The sequence below is a fragment of the Mchenga conophoros genome, linkage group LG16, assembly GCF_057382185.1.
Source record: "Mchenga conophoros isolate Kocher_MC1m ecotype Shallow Benthic linkage group LG16, M_conophoros_male_GT1.1, whole genome shotgun sequence".
Taxonomy (NCBI): domain Eukaryota; kingdom Metazoa; phylum Chordata; class Actinopteri; order Cichliformes; family Cichlidae; genus Mchenga; species Mchenga conophoros.
The window spans coordinates 37831848-37848333 of NC_140541.1; the positions used below are offsets into that span (position 1 = coordinate 37831848).

At 44.3% G+C, this 16486-nt stretch overlaps 1 protein-coding gene across 6 annotated transcripts in view; it reads right to left on the reverse strand.

Annotated features, from left to right (window-relative positions):
- Positions 1-16486, reverse strand: part of myo1b (myosin IB) — a 53769-nt gene that overhangs the window by 2700 nt on the left and 34583 nt on the right. The window contains exons 12-29 of one of the 6 annotated variants that reach the window (XM_085250189.1): positions 15927-16013; positions 15762-15827; positions 13182-13286; positions 11422-11484; positions 10874-11074; positions 10461-10687; positions 10026-10226; positions 8224-8317; positions 6074-6223; positions 5921-5989; positions 5740-5826; positions 5324-5410; positions 2710-2796; positions 1840-1926; positions 1029-1103; positions 811-945; positions 601-707; positions 350-482 (exon numbers count right to left, since the gene is read on the reverse strand). In XM_085250189.1, coding sequence (XP_085106315.1) covers positions 350-482; positions 601-707; positions 811-945; positions 1029-1103; positions 1840-1926; positions 2710-2796; positions 5324-5410; positions 5740-5826; positions 5921-5989; positions 6074-6223; positions 8224-8317; positions 10026-10226; positions 10461-10687; positions 10874-11074; positions 11422-11484; positions 13182-13286; positions 15762-15827; positions 15927-16013 — 2061 coding nt within the window. The remainder of the gene's footprint in view (positions 1-349; positions 483-600; positions 708-810; positions 946-1028; positions 1104-1839; positions 1927-2709; positions 2797-5323; positions 5411-5739; positions 5827-5920; positions 5990-6073; positions 6224-8223; positions 8318-10025; positions 10227-10460; positions 10688-10873; positions 11075-11421; positions 11485-13181; positions 13287-15761; positions 15828-15926; positions 16014-16486) is intronic. The other 5 variants (XM_085250190.1, XM_085250191.1, XM_085250192.1 and 2 more) reach the window with 5 other exon arrangements.

Here is a 16486-nt window from a genome sequence, read left to right on the forward strand (position 1 = left end):
CTCTATCATTCCCCCTCTACATGTTTTCTTTCAATGCATTTTTAAATGCTTGTGAGCTCCAAGCTCTGAGCTACAACATAGCAGACCTGTGCAGAAATGTCTGATGTCTGCTGGAAGAAAAACGCTGTCAGTTGTTATGATGTCAAAAAACATCAGCTCACCGTGTAAAGTGTTGAAATATACATCAAAACAACAAACGGCGGCTCTGCTTCACTGTGGAAAATTGCAGAAAATCTCTAAACACACAAGGTCGCTGTGTAATCACACTTCCTGTTTTAGGTTTTCCAGTTTGCATACAAACTAAATGGACTGTAAATACTGTGGTGTGTGCGCGTGTGTGTTTTCTGACCTTGCCATTCGCCCTGTTAATCTTGTTGACCACGTCGGCCAGCAGGACCTTCTCGTCCACAGCACTGTTGAGTTTCTGATATTTGGGGTTCTTGCTGATCTCCAGGTAATCTCCTTTGAAAGGCTGACTCACACTGACACACAATACAGGAAAACAAGACTCCGCTTTACCTTGATCATGTGACTACACGTTGCTTTTATCTTGCTATAAAATAAAATAAAGGGCACTTGATGGCAGTGATGTTCAGCTACCTGTTTGGGTAGAGAGCCTTTTTATCCTTGAAGATCTCACTTGCTTCCAGCTTCTCCTCATACACGGCCTTCTTCTCCTCGGTGAACTGGTCCCTGTATTTCTTGCACTAAACAAGAGACAAATTCATTCAGTTACATTCTGATGTATATGCAGTTATTATAAACATGGTTCTTTAATGTGGCTGAATGTGGTCGGTTTTTGTGACCGACCCTCCAGTGATGGAAGATTTTCCGGAGCTCGGTGTGGACTCCATCCAGGAAGCCGTACGGCCTGGCCGGCCACTTTCTGTCTATGGGGGACATGGAAGGCATGCTGCTCTTCAAGCCCAGGAAGTATTTCTGTATCTGGACACACAGACAAGAAAATCATCTTTGGTTTCTTAATATCATGTTAAACTTGAACATTAAAAACGAAAAGTCCAACTTACAATTCGCTGGATGGTAAAGTCGTAGATCTTTTTGCCGGCATTTGCCCTGAAGAACTTCCTGTACTCTCTGCGGACCTATAACGGCACCAAAAGATCAGATGAAATCAACGAACTCAGTTGGTTCTTAAATCTTATCTGTGTGTGTATTTGGAAAGAGAAGGAGGCACACCGACAGCAGGATGACAGTGCAACACAAACAGCACACTGAAAAAAAACATCTGACGTTTGGTTAGTGACAAACAACTGCAGTCTGCTGGACGTTGACATTTACTTTACTTGAAAGGATGTGATGGTTACAACAAGCAGTCTGACCATAAGTCTACAAACTGAGGTGGAAATGGGTGCACTGTGATGCACGAGGTGATGAAAAATAAAAAAACAATATTAGGACTGCAATAAATGGTGTATGGACAAGTTTACTTCAACAACCAGCAACAGGGACAAGGACACACACCTAGAGAGAAAGAGAGAAACTCTGCTGGATAGAAAAAAAGTGCTCGTTCATGGGTTAGTGTGACAGATGCAGAGAAAAGAAGATACGAGTCAGACGCCGCTGCGTGACATCTGCAACATTAAAAGCCTCAAAGGAGGAAAGAAAGCTCCAATCCTCAATCATCCATTTAAAATGGATTTTTCTTAACTACTTGTCTTATATACATTGCATTTTAAAAAAAATTACAAAATGCAAGAAGTGTCACGAGGACAGCGCCTGGATAATGACAGAGAAGATCCCTGAGGAGGATGAGGAAAGTCAGGGGTGTCGAGTAGGTGGCAGACTTGTTGATGGCTGCGCCGTGGGGCTGGGAGGTACCTTGAGTCCCTGCCAGTAGGCCCAAATCAAAGCGACAGCGTGCTTACGCCTGGCCTCTTCCTTCAGTCTCCTGAGCTCCCTGCGAGCCTGTTCGGGGGTGGGAGGGAAGAGACAGAGAGTAGGAACAAATGAAGCAGGAGAAGATGAGAGGGAGAGGAGGTAGACACCGTTTTGCCTGAGGTCAGAAACATCAAATGCGCACACACACACTGCACACAAGCACAGTGTGATCACTGAGAGACTGTAAAATTACAGCTCTGCTTCTCCAGCCTCCAGAAACCAATATGGAAGTGTGGGTCATGGGAGCATTTATCTGGGGAACTTCTGGAAGGCAAACAGAGCTGGTGCTTTGACAACTTTGAGTGCAAAAGGAGAAAACAAAAAGTCACATCTCAGGCGGTCAGAGGATCCAAACTCATCCTTCTAAAAAACAGCACAGCAATGCAAAAACTACACATGCACCAGCTACACAGGAAGTCATGCAGAGGCAGCAGGCAGCATGCGGTGTGAAGCATGGACCTCGGAGGAAGAAGCTGAAAACAATGCCAGGATAGGACATCAGTCCCTGATGTGATGTATGGAGACTGGACGCCTACGTTTCACTGACTAGTACTCACAGTGGAAAAATGACAGCACTGCAAAGGCAGGTTCAGATGAAAATAACCATTCTGGTCACATGGGTGAGACTGCTGTGCTTTAGCAGCCAGCAGTCCACCTCTGAGAGACTCCATAATAAGATGTCTTACATACAACTTAAGTGTTTGGAAAGAGTCGAGCAGATGGACACGTTATGGACGAGGTGGGAGTGGGATTGATGGAGGGCGGCAAGTCAGAGTCACGGCAAATCAAGTCAACAGGCTTCCCAAATACCTTGGTGCCCTGCCAGCCAGCCCAAATGACCGATACGGCATGTTTATTCCTCGCCTCCTCCTTCAGCTGACGCAGCTCTCTCCGGGCCTAATGAGAAGCGGTGGCAGTTGTGGGTGAAGTTAATTTCAGTGGCAATCAAAACACAATTGTCCGAAAACAGGGGACAGCAGAGGCGACACAGCAGGGGCAAAAAGGCGGATAAACAAAGACGAACAACAAGAAAACGTGCGAACGAGGAGACTCTCCCCACAATGAGGCTGTGTGTGGTCAGCTTTAAAAGAATATCGTATGAAATGATGCAAAATAAAGTCCAGCAAGAAAGTTCAATTATCTTCAGCGTCAAAGGTGCAAACTAACAAAGAGCCAGAACCACAGTTTAGATTTAAGACACTAAAGTCTTAATGCTTTGAGCCTGGCTGTAATTTAGTCTAATAACAACCTCCAAGAATATTCGATATAACAGAGATTGTTACATTCTGACAGGATAATGGTTTCCTGCATGCCAGCAGAATCAGGCTGAGCTTTAAGAGCTTCCTGCTGCACATCATCACATCGATTAATAAGAAGCTTCTTGACTTTAACCAGAGTAAAAACCACAATCATAATCAGATGTGTGGCAACATGTACATTTCTTACTTCCAGCATATGTTTGCAGCATATGCTGGAAGTAATTTTAGATCGCAGCAGAGGTGTGGCACACTGGACAGAAAGTGTAAAACACCTGAGCCGCACGTCGCAGCCACGATCGGCACCGTTTACGACGCCGGATTAAGCGTGTTAGTTGGGGAAGTCGAGATAATCCCACATTTAACCCTTGTGTGGTGTTCATATTTTTGTTACTCAGCCAGTGTTCATGGGTCTGCTGGACCCGCTAGAGTTTTGGCTTTCCAAATTAACACTATCAAACAATTTTATGTTAAATTACTCAACAGATGTTTACTTCATCCCAATTACAAACCATATGAACAGTAAACATGGTTAATTTTTTCCCTTTACCTTTGTTAGATCACAGTTATGAATTAATGTGCTTCTCGTTTTTTCTTTGTTTTTTTTTTATAAAATGTTATAAAAAAAAAAAAAATCAGTTGTAATCAAGTGGAGTGAGTGGAAAGACAACACATTTACACGTGAAGCAATATGTTTCACAACTAAATGGGATCAGCTGCTCATCAATGGTGACATTAGGCCCAGGGTTGTAAAACAGGGGAAGGCGGTGCACACACTTATCCCACACTGTCCTGATGGCAGCTAGCTTGTCTCACTGCCGTCGAGCTGGTCTGTCGTCTCGGTTATCAAATCGGATAATCCTGGAAATTTTGTGGAAGTTTTCCAGAGACATTGATGCACGGAAAGGTTCTTGCCGGTTTCTGCATCCCACAGGGATTCTGTGGATTCCCCTTTGGACCTGAAAACTCCTGCAAGGATAAGAACCCCAAAGTAGGCCTTTGGGGTTCTTAGATGAATTTGGTCCATCTCCTTCCACCTCTCTCCAAAAACACACCTTCTAGATTACTGCAATCCAGAATAATTTTCTGGATGGAATCTGGGATGAAAAGCTCAAATGAAGACTTGATGTCCTGCACATGAGTAACTGTCAGCCGTGTTGGCCCTGGCTTATCACAGTAACAGCTCTGCAGGGTGGCTCATTTCTTGGCAAGAACACCATCCAATTTCACCAGTTATTGACATCCATATTTCTTCACTTCTGGTGGGCTTGTTCTGGTCCTGGAGCTGGCTGCAGATGGGGTGCTCGTCTTCGTTTTGTTACTAAATGGTGCTCAACCTCATCCTCTTCTTCAAAGTCACTGTCAGACTCTGAATTTTCAGAAATGTGAAATATTCTGAAACCTCTTTGTCAACATCATCATCAGAAGCCCCTCTCTCTTCCAAAATCAATTGGATGGCCCTCGCAGCAGATAATCTTTTGCCATCTTGATCAGTTGTGATAAAGAACCACACTGGCAAAGTCTTATTTATAGTATTATGCCCCTAATTTGCAGGTGGGACAGGGTATGAGAAAATAAAATTTGGATCTCTCAAGAAAGAGGGTAAAATGTGTGAGATGTAAGAGCAGACGGTGTTGATAGTTGAATTTTCAACAATGTTGCAACTTTGTGCGGAGCAGGAGGGGAAGAAAACACTATCAGCAGCACCAGAAAGGAGGAGGACAGAGTGTGGGAACACAGGACCTACACTTTCAACACTTTTATTAGACCTGGGTCCAGTGGACCCGAACACCTTGTATGTAATGTAAATGCGTGGGGGGAGGTACAGTATGAGGTCACTGAAAATTAGTTCGGATTTATGTTCTTCACAGAAAATAAGCCAAAGCCAATGAATTTCAGGTTGAAAAAATAATTAATTGTTTAATTTTTCTTTTGAGAAAAACTGAAAACGGGTCTCACAGACCCGAACACCATACAAGGGTTAAGAGCCACACAACAGAAAACGGGAAGAAATGAACAGTCGGGCTCGTTAATCTGGCCGAGGTTCATTCAGCAGGGCTGCTACTCTATCAGGCAGTTTCGTGGTGAGAATAGCATAGGATGGGACAAGACGTGATGAACAGGGATGGCAGCTGGGACAGCAACACACTATCGCTGGGTGGAAATACCTTGGTTCCCTGCCAGTAAGCCCAAATTACTGTCACAGCATGTTTATTCCGCACTTCTTGTTTCAGACGTCTCAGCTCCAGCCGTGCCTGGTGGATGTGGTGGGCGTTCGGTAAGACAAGTTAAAGATGTGAGGAGGAGAAAAAAAAATCGAGACGGGAAAGTTGAAAAAGGAGCAGGGGAGAAAAGATAAGTGGGAGCTGTGTGATCAGCACAAGAAGCAGGATTAAAGGAAAACAGCAGCAATAACATTAAAGGACAGGTTTGTTAAAGAACAGCCGTCTTGCAATACTGTGGAGCCTTTAGGCAAGAACACAGCGAACAATAAAAAACCAAAGAGTTTGAAGCGTTCAGGAGCAGGCTTCTCCTGCAGAAGCCATCAAGGTACAGCAAACACCTCGCTCTTTGATATCCGTACCTGGGTGCCGTGCCAGAACGCTGCGATGGTGGTCACTGCCTCCTCGCATCTCTTCTGATGTTTCAGCTCTCGCAGAAGTTTGCGGGCCTGGTGGAAACATGCAGACACTTTCATTTTCTTCCACACGACAGCTGCTACACTTTTTTCAATGAACAGAGTGAATTCAAAGACAGATGCACACCTGCCAGCCTCTGGTGTACGACTGAACCATGGTGGTAGCACTCTTGATGTTCCGGTACTTCTTTTGTTGCTGTGAGATGGAAAAGTGTCATTATGCATCGGTGAGTATGGTTTTTAATCCGCTTTGTATTTTGGTGTAATTAAAGGGTCTCACAGCGTAGCGGCGGTACCAAGCTGCCACCACTATCTGGCTCTTCTTCATCAACAGGAAGTGCGTGCGGCACTTCCAGCCTCTGTAGATCTTCTGAATGAGTGTGGCAAGGTCCTGGAGACACTGCTTTCTCTTCTCCTCCAAGAAAAAGAGCTGCAGGAAGAGGAGAAAATTAAGAGCTCCAGACAAGAGCACCTGGGAAACTGTGTGAACGCTGGATGTTATCAACATCATCAAATTATCTGCAGGAAGGTAAAATGTCAGGGAAAGTCAGTTTACTCTGAGGGGAAAAGGTTACGAGTTGGACCTTTTTTTTTTGGGGGGGGGGGTCTAAACTGAGGAAGCACCAATTTCTCAATGACAAGAACAAAGTGCAGGTGGGAGAAAAAGTTTACTGCTCCAGGAAGACAATAAAACTGACCTTTTGATAATCGACTTATTCTCAAGGATGAGACCGCATCAGTTATTGCACTGGTGTGAGGAATAGGGCTGCCACAAACGATTATTTTGATAGTCGGCTAGTCAGCGATTACTTTTGCGATTAGTCGACTAATCAGCTCATCATCCATTGGACATAAACCATACAGCTTATTGCACCAGCAGCATCTGCTCTTATATAACTATCATTAGCTTACAGCTTTAAGTGTTTAAGGTCTGTGCTAACTAAAAATAAAGACAAGATGATAGTTTATTAAATTTTAATGACATTTGCAGATTGTTTCGGTGAAGTTTAATAAACTCCTTGCTATCTAAAATATAACAGGACACTGGAGTAAATTCTCCAGCATCTCACACTTCTGATAATCAGCTGTCTGCTTGACGTTTATTCAGCTGTGTAAAAACTATAACTTTAATCTCAGCCAAACCGATTTACTCAGGAACAAATAAAATACTAAAAAAAGCCAAACAACATTTTTAAGTTATCTAAGTGACTCATATATCATATTTAACCTGAGTAGTGAAAGACGGCGGTGGGTTTGAAAATGATCTGCCGGGAGTCCGGTGTTCTCACGGCGCTAGTGAGCCTAGCCCCCGGCTAGCTATCGAGCTAGTGGGTAACAGACGTCTCCGAAAACGTCGGAGCGCTTTTGAAAATATGCGGTGTCCTGATAAACTGAGCCGATATTTGAGGTTTACACAGCTACATTCTCGCCTGAAAATATGTTAAACGTTTATTTTGTGACCCAGAAAGAATAATAAGAATAATATTAAAACTAAGCAGCTGCCGCCATTGTTGGAAACTAAGCAGGGCTGCGCTATGAATTCTGGGACACAGTTTCTTCTTCTTCGGGGTTTAACGGCAGCTGGCATCATGAACATGCAGTGCTGCCATCTTCTGTTTCAGTCCGTTATTACACTCTTAAATCCTGCTACTTATTCCTGCGTCTTTTGGGATCTTACAAAGCTTCAAACGACGCGTCGACTATTAAATTAGTCGTCGACGTTTTTGATAGTCGACGTAATCGTGACTAGTCGACTAATCGTGGCAGCCCTAGTGAGGAAGTCACTGCTTTACCTTCAGGAACACTGGGCCTGTCGATATAACGCCACATATGGAAGTTTCTGGGTTTGTTCATATATCCACAGAGCTTGACTGATACCTACGTCGCGACTATTCTATTTTCTGTATAGATAAAAAAATGGTGTCAGTTAAGCTAAAGGTGTGACTGCAGTGATTAAGGAGCAGAATAAATATGCTCGAACTCTGTTTCAGTGATTTTGAAGCTGTAGATATGTAAAGCAGATAAGCTGATCAGATAGAAAAAGCAATTATGGAAAAATTCTCCCAGTGTGAGATCATGTTATTCCAGGCTCTGTTTGGCCTTTTGCTGGTGGGGGAGAAAGTCCATCCAAACGCTGCAGGCCCGAGCAGCTGAAGAGTCTGCAAGCGCAGAGGAAAGAAGCCTGTTTCCCATGTTATATGGGACAGCTAAATGAAACCATGTGTTCTCAGAGTGGTGGTTACAAGCTAATTGTTGAAGTGGGGGCTCCAAGCAAAGCCCACCCTGCTTTACAAACATGTAGCTGTAAGAAAGCAAGGCAGCTGAGCACACCGGCTTCAACCATTCGACTCCAAAACAGCCCAATCTGCAGGAATACCGAGCAGCTGTCCAAAAAATAAATGCTTCGCCAGGTTAGAGAGTGGATTTTACCGTTCTTGGGTTTCTGATGAAGATCTTGGAGCGGCCATAAGAGATCTCTTCTGTTGGAATCTGGAGGTCGGCCATCAGCACCTCCACTCCTTCCCTGTGGGAAGTCAGAAAAGTCAAGAGGGTCCTACACTACACGAGCGCAGATATATACAGTTTTCACAGGATTGCAGTGCAGTCCCAACCTTACTGCTTCCATAGGAATTAAGAGGATAAGTCGCAGGCGTGCGCTGCTAATCAAACGCACTTGATTAAAATAACAACTCTTTAAAATCAGGTTGTGTCAGTTCGAGCTTTCAGGTGTGTGTCAACAAAATCTTCCTAGGAGTGGACGTTCCAGCAAGTTCACCCCGGGGTCAGGTTGTGCAATGCTCAGAGAAAAGGCTTTGCAGGCCTCAGCATGCTAACCTGGGAAGTTCATCACAGTACAATTAGAAAGAGACTGAACAAGTATGGCTTGTTTGGAACGACAGCCTCTTCTTTTTTTAAATAAAGAAAAAACAGGGCAGCACAGCTCATGTTTGCAAAGGTTCAACCTGTGCCGTCTGAACAGGGGAGCCGTTTAAAGTCCAGACGTCAACGTGATGGGAGCTGCGCGTGAATAAACACCTGCAAACATCTGTTCCTCAACGTTTTCATTCAGAAGTAAACACGCTTCTTAGATCAGAGGTTAAATGTCTTAAAAAGTTAAGGTGTAGTTGTCTCGTGTTTAGGATCTTAAGACTACTGTGACCTGCACAGACAAAGGTGAGTGGGCCAAAATTACACCACAACAATGTGAGACTGATGAAAACCACACAGAAAACAATTGCACATGATGCTGAATCATGGGGTGTACTTAGTTTTTCACCTGACAGAAACAGCAGAAGGATTCGGATTCATGGAATAACAGAAGAGAGCGCCGAGGATGGAGTTTGAGAAATGATGGAAACCATGATGAAAGCAACAGCCAGAGAAATATGTCAGGAGACTAAGAAGAAAACTAAAACCACACAAAGCTGATACAAAGATGCTGAAACATCAGGAGCCAGATGTGTGAGACGGCAGATAGGAATCAGTGACTTCACCAGCAGAGAGGACGAAACCTGCAAGTCTGGCCGAGTCGAGGAGACAGATAAGGAGGGAACGTCTGGGCATGTTGTGGTTCCGAAACATAAGGTTTCATTTCCTTCAAACAAAGCTCGCTGTGACGACACGCACCTAAAACATCTCTGTTGACACACTGCTTTTATATAACATGACCGAACCAGCCAAACCTTTTTACCCTGGAATCACTCACGTCTTTAGTTAACTTGCATGTGAATCCATGCATATGCACACAGTGGGGACAGGAATGCATGAAAACAGCTGGGAAAAAAGGAGGGAACCAGTTTCCTTATCCTTAGATCTACACATACCAAACTCAGCCAAAAGTGTTGCTTTATAGCTCAGAGTTTTAGACCACATATTTAAATATACAGATCATATGGTCTGCTGGGTAAACTGCTGTCAAGCTCCCCTAATTATTTTCCCTTTTGCCTCTTTCTGTGTCATCCGAGTACTTTCTAGCAACGGCTGCTTCGCATTCACACAGCCACACCTGGGAGTGGACCGCTCTAGCCACAGTCTATTAGTGCTGGTCACACACTCTCCACTGGGAGCAGAGTCAAGTTTAGTGCCTTAGCTAAAGACACCTGGGAGCATTTCTCATTTTCCACTGAAAACTTGAAGGGATTTGCTCTGGCAAGCTTCCAGGGCCAAGACCTCTTTTCCCCCTAATCAACTATTCCCTAATGTCACCACTTCAGGGTATAAACAACAATTACCTTGCAGGCCCCTTCCAATGCGGCCAGGTCCTTTTGCAGAGCATTTTGTAGCGCTCCAAGCAGGGCTCGTAGGGCTGGCGGAAGGCATAGCCTGCTCGTCGCACACGGACGTTCTCCATCAGGCCCAGGTAGCGCACCTGATGGCGGACCAGAGAGTCGGTGAAGATGTGGGATGCCTTCTTATCATTGGGCTTGATGCAGCTGGAAAGCAAAATTAAGTTGCAGATATTAGGCTGGTGCGTAGAGCCGGCTGCAGTAACAGCAGCAGCTCTTAAGTGCGCTTTTTATAGATTAATAGACCGTGCTAGACGGTGAGAGTAACAGCAGGCCGGCTGTACTCTCTGGACTATTTGAAAATGATTTCAAAGCAAACTTTGAGAGAATCACAAACAGCACAAACTGCTCTTTCTGTGTAATCGATATGATCAGATTTACCGGATGTAGTTTGGGTTCTTGGTCTGCAGGTTCCTCATCAGCGTGCCCACTGAAGCTCTGAACTGGAATCCAGCAGTTAGTGGTCTCTTCAGGTTGACTTTGGCTGGGTTGCCTTCAGGAAACAGCTGTTTGATGAGGCTGTGGTTGGCTTTGTACATGGCCTGTGACAGGTCCCGGTACAGAAGGTCATTGTTCTTATCCACAAAGCCCTCCACACGATACAGCACCTGGATACACAGAGGGAAGTGAGCCATTCACAAAAAGGTATTTTCATACACAAGTTGAACAAAGTGGTTACTTCTTTTTACACTTTGATTTTATCCTATGCAAAAATTCATAATATTATATTATTAATTTGTTAACATGTCTTTTTTAACATATCCGTCAGCTGTTATTGTTGCTGCCTCGGGTACCTTGCCGGCGTAGTGCTGGATGCGGAAGCAGTTGTGCGGCAGGCTGTGGTCGTTGAGGAACTTTGAGTTCTTGTTCAGCCGACTCTCAAAGTGCTGGTGGTCCGCACAGATGGTGTTCAGTTTGTCCAGGAAGGTCTCATCAGTGACCGTCCCCGGCCTCAGACACTCCTCGTCCAGCATGGCCAAGATGCCGTTTTGATTCTGGCACAAACAAAAGGAGGTTTAGGGTCAAACTTCTGAAGGGTTCAATGTAGAAACGTATTATTCTGTCATGGCTCATGTGTTTCACAGTGCTGAACAATCTGTTCACAACAGCTCGGATAATCATCTCATTTTGCTAAGACAACGTCAGACTTAAAATCAGCTTTAATGATGAACTGCTTTTCAATAACAACACCGATCATGAGGTTACACAGGAGGTTTACGCCACCTCTGGAGTCACAGAGCGGGAGAAATCATCCAGATTTAACCAAAATTAGCGTTTCTCAGTTATTCCAGAGAAACAAGTGTGGAGAACATGAAAAGCCAAGAACAGACACAGGACTTACGTTCTCAATCAGGTCACAGATGATGGCATTGTTGAAATATTCAATGTTGGTCCACTCGATGCCCTGTAACAAATGCATAAGCAGAGGTATACAGACATTTGTGTACATTTTAGAGACTGATGTACGCTGCATGTGGGAGAGCTCAGCACAGCACGTGCATTTTCAGCGTGCACCTCATCTATCGCCTTTACCAAGTATTCATGTGCTGCAATTACAGAGACACATGTTGCAGCACTTAATATTTACATGGGCGTAATGAGAACAAATGCTCCGGGAAGGAAAAAACAAAGAGACTTGGGTTGGTCACAGATCTTGTTTCTTTCATCTTGAACTCGAGTGCGTTTATTGAAAATGATTTAATCAGGATAAACCGATGCGTTTCCATCAGTTCTGAAGACATAATTGTCCTCGGTGCTTTGATGTTATGTCCTACAGGCTCCGTCTGCCTCACGTCGAGGCCAGAGTCCCTTTGGAGACTCAAAGGAGGAACACTTTCAATCTTGCCCTCTCAGAAAGGTTCACTGGGCCTTGAAATTTTTTTTTAGCAGCCATCAACTTCATAGCTACTACCGGCTTGGTAACCTAGGTCGGGGTAAGCAACTGGACAGATATTTTGGAGGGGGGAGGGGCGGATGCACAGGAGGCATAGCTTAAACTGACGGGTGGCCGGCCGCATTCCTGATTGGTAATCCTCCCTTCTTGCTCCAGCACTGCGGTATTTTCCCATGCAGTATACTGGAGAGAGGCCAGGAGTGGAATATCATTGGTGGTGGTGTTAGTAGGGAAGTGGCGTGGGGGTCACTACCGCTGCACTCATACACAGAGCTCGGAAAACAAACAGAGCCTAAAGGCCCGCAGCGGGGAGTGTTTACTCTCGCCGGAGCGGAAGACCATTTCCGTCCCCAAGAATCCACAGAGGGAAGACGTGAAGGGAATAAATGAAGAGGGTTTTCATGACAGAGACACACGTGAAGTAATAATGCGTCTGGTCAAAGGGCGAGGCTTGTAGAGCTTAAACAGATGAGCGCCGAGCGCCAAGCCGCCAGCGCAACAAAGGTGTGCAGAGCGCCAACACGTAGAGTGATGCAGATTCTGCACAGCTGTAGGCCTGCACAGCACAGCTCGCTCTGCAGGCCTACTTGTTGTTCCTAGAGTATTTAAAAGTAGAATGGGAGGCAGAGCCTTCAGTTTTCAGGCCCCTCTTCTGTGGAACCAGCTTCCAGTTTGGATTCAGGAGACAGACACTATCTCTACTTTCAAGATTAGGCTTCAAACTTCCCTTTTTGCTAAAGCATATAGTTAGGGCTGGACCAGGTGACCCTGAATCCTCCCTTAGTTATGCTGCAATAGACGTAGGCTGCTGGGGATTCCCATGATGCACTGAGGTTTTCCTTTCCAGTCACCTTTCTCACTCACTATGTGTTCACAGACCTCTCTGCATTTAATTATTTGTTATTAATAATCTTTGGCTGTCTCTCTTCTCTTCCACAGCATGTCTTTATCCTGTCTTCCTTCTCTCACCCCAACCGGTCGCAGCAGATGGCCCCGCCCCTCCCTGAGCCTGGTGCTGCTGGAGGTTTCTTCCTGTTAAAAGGGAGTTTTTCCTTCCCACTGTCGCCAAAGTGCTGCTCATAGGGGGTCATATGATTGTTGGGTTTTTCTCTGTATCTATGAAGCGCCTTGAGGTGACTTTTGTTGTGATTTGGCGCTATATAAATAAAATTGAATTGAATCCCAGAGTTCACCATTCACACGCTCACCTCTCTGACATACTCTTCCTGCTCCTCACGCAGGGTCAGCTCGATGAAGATCTGCTGCAGTTTCTCGTTGCAGTAGTTGATGATGAACTGCTCAAAGCTGTTGTCCTGTGGGTGTAGCACCAGGAGGAGAAAAACAGTCAGACTTCTGTTAATGTGTTGGTTCATCTGCATTTCAGAGAATTCCTGCCACTAACGGTCTGCTGAGTGGCTTAATAACAGGTTAGAAGAAGGTAGGACAGGTGGACCATCGACATATCTGGATATCCAACATCCAGCTGTTTGTAAGTACTACACTTCAGGAATCTACGTCTGAAGGATCATCTCATCTTTCATTGTATTAAAAGCTTATCTGTCAAATCTGCTTCAGCTTCTTCTTCTCTTGGCTAACTGAGACTCATCCTTCATATCCATTTCCACTGGATTTGTCTGTTCAATTCACTTTTCCAAGATAATTTCCTGTTGTGTTTTATTAAAAAGTACGGTTGCACCTGCGCATCCTGAAAGTGAATTCATATCCTCAACAGCTGCACAGCTGCTTTTAGAAAACGAAGAGTAAAGCATGACTGTAACCCAGCATCACTTGATGTCGCTGCACGCACTGACACTTACCGTACCTCTGAAATGACACCAGTGATAATAAGTTTGAACAGCAGCTCGCGCCTTCTGAGGATTTGCTAACTCATTCTCCGACTGAGCACACACCTAATCAATCTGGACGTTGAAAAATGGATACCAGGAAGGTTGTAATAATACCAGATAATGACAAATTCTTATCAGAACACGTTCCTGTGAACTGTCTTGGATTAGATTTCATTAAACATTGATGGAGCGTTGACTATATAACAGCCTCGACCACTTTTAATCCCCACAGCATTCACTTATTATTGTCGTCAATCATGACGGTGTTTAGTGGTGAGTCATGCTTCTTGGCACACTGGGTTAGGTTAACATTTATTGCTACGGTTAGAGGTTCAAAGACAGTTTAGTCCAACAGCTCGGAGAAGAGGACAAACCGAGGTTCTCAGTGACCAGGAAATAGGATCCACACGTACAAGTGGAGCAGTTTTTAAAACAATTTCCTTTTACTGAGAAACGAAAAGGTTGTCCACACACACACACACACACACACACACACACACACACACACACACACACGTCGGCTCCAAAGTGGCAGCAGATGCGTGGCTGAAACATGTAAAAGAAACCAAAACTATTTTATCTACAGTCAATGTTTTTATGACAAGTGGTTAATATTCATTCAAGGACATAATAAAAATGCCTTCATGTTCACAGACTTTCATCAATGGTTCCACGTTTGAATAATAAACATTTAGCCAAGATGAACAATGTTCCTCTGAAGCTCAGTAACTGACATGTTGACCATGTTATTTTGTTTAAACTAAAATTTAACACACGATCGTTTTATGATGCTTTTAATATGCTGCGAGCTAAAGTTGGTACGGTCTGTGTCAAATATCAGCATGATATAAATAAAGTAAATACATTTTCATCTCTCCAAAATAACGATCCATTTTTAAACTAATCACTTTCTGTTATCCTGTTTAAAAACTGGAGCCAAATAAAGACTCAGCAATCAGCTTTCAGTCTTATTGAAACACCTGATCGTTCTAAGAAAGCATTTAATTCTACACTCATTAATATTAATAATAGAAACACCTGTTAGTGCAACAAGCAATAAGGCCGAGAGCTTCACATTCTTCACATAACTGTTATACATGTAGGCTTCACTGCAGGCCTGTTGCATTAGAGTGCATTGCTGTTAAGTGTACTGACTGAACTGACTTAAGCAGACTGTGACTTTGGCTTGTCCAGCCTCCTGTCAGCCGCGTGGCTCTGCTGCACACGAGGAGCCCTGAATCGTCCTTAACGGGGAGGTGAATTAAGGAGTTTAGATCACAGCATGCTCGCGGCCACAGCAAACAGGTGCAGGTGTTACTTACTCCATTCTGGTGACCCAGACACAACAACAACGAGAGGAGAGGAAGGACTCGAGAGTGAGTGGGGTGAACGAGCAGGGATAGGAGCAAGACATGATCGGGGGGCATCGTGCATCACAACAAAGAAACTTAAAGCCGTCATTCTGTTCAAACTCTGTCACATGTTTACATGCACTGCTGTCTATGTGGCGTTTGGTGCATTACTTTGTATACAGTTAGCATAAATGGAGCCGTCTGTTCTACGTCTCGCTGTAATATGTGATGTTAATGCTGAGAATCAGAATCACCTTTGATTGTGTAACAACAGCATGAATACGACGTGCAGAGTGTGCAAAGGCTATTTTCCTGCTGTGAAATGCAGACTTTGAGAATTGAAACCACTTTTCCACAAAAATAATTTCAACTCCAGGAGCAACAACAAAAACTGAACTAATCTGATCTCAGTGTGGTTTTATCAGCTCTACGTTTCTGCCGACAGGCTCCACACAGGTACCAAAACATGCACGCAAACAGCCGAGGGCAAAATTCTTTTCCTTGTAATAAAAATGTTTGGATGGTCCGACTGTGTCCTTGTGGCCTGTCAGGATAAAAAAAGGCTGGTCTGAGCTGCTATTTGTCTCACCTCAAATATCTCAAAGCCGTAGATGTCCAGGACGCCCATGACCTTGTGCCGAGCTTTAGTTTGTGCCTGCAGGGACACAATATTGGTACCATTAGGAATAAAGTACAGCAGTGGAGTTTTGTCAGTCTAAATAAATAAATTAAAAAGATGCCTGACATCGCTTACTTGTATGCTTTCATTGATTCTGGTAACCAGCCAGCTAAACAAGCGACTGTAGAGATTTTTGGCAAGGGCATCTCGGGCATAGTAGGCCTGTGAATGAAGACACTGTTAATGATGAAGCGACAATAAAGCGAACCAGCAGAATCGGCAACGATTCATTTTATTACATATCTGCAGAATTTAACTAAACTTGTTCCTTAAAAAAAGCTATCGTGGCTACACTGATTCAAAGGAAACAGAGCAGCGGCCATACATGAGCAGAAATATGAGGATTATAAAGTCAGGCTAATAAACCCTTTCCTCGTCTGTTCTGGGCACGCAGGGCCCATGTTTGCAGCATTAATGTTATATGAAGAGTCTGAATGAACCCACTAACCTCGAAAATATGACCTACATTTGAATTTCCAGGAGGAATACTGCACATGTATAATGCAGACGTTGTCATGTAGAAGTGGCACAGAGTCGGCAGCCAGTAAAGCAAGTCAACGGGAAGAAATGGCCCTTTGGTGTGTGTGTGTGTGTGTGTGTGTGTGTGTGTGTAATAAGCAGGTGAAAGAGATGCC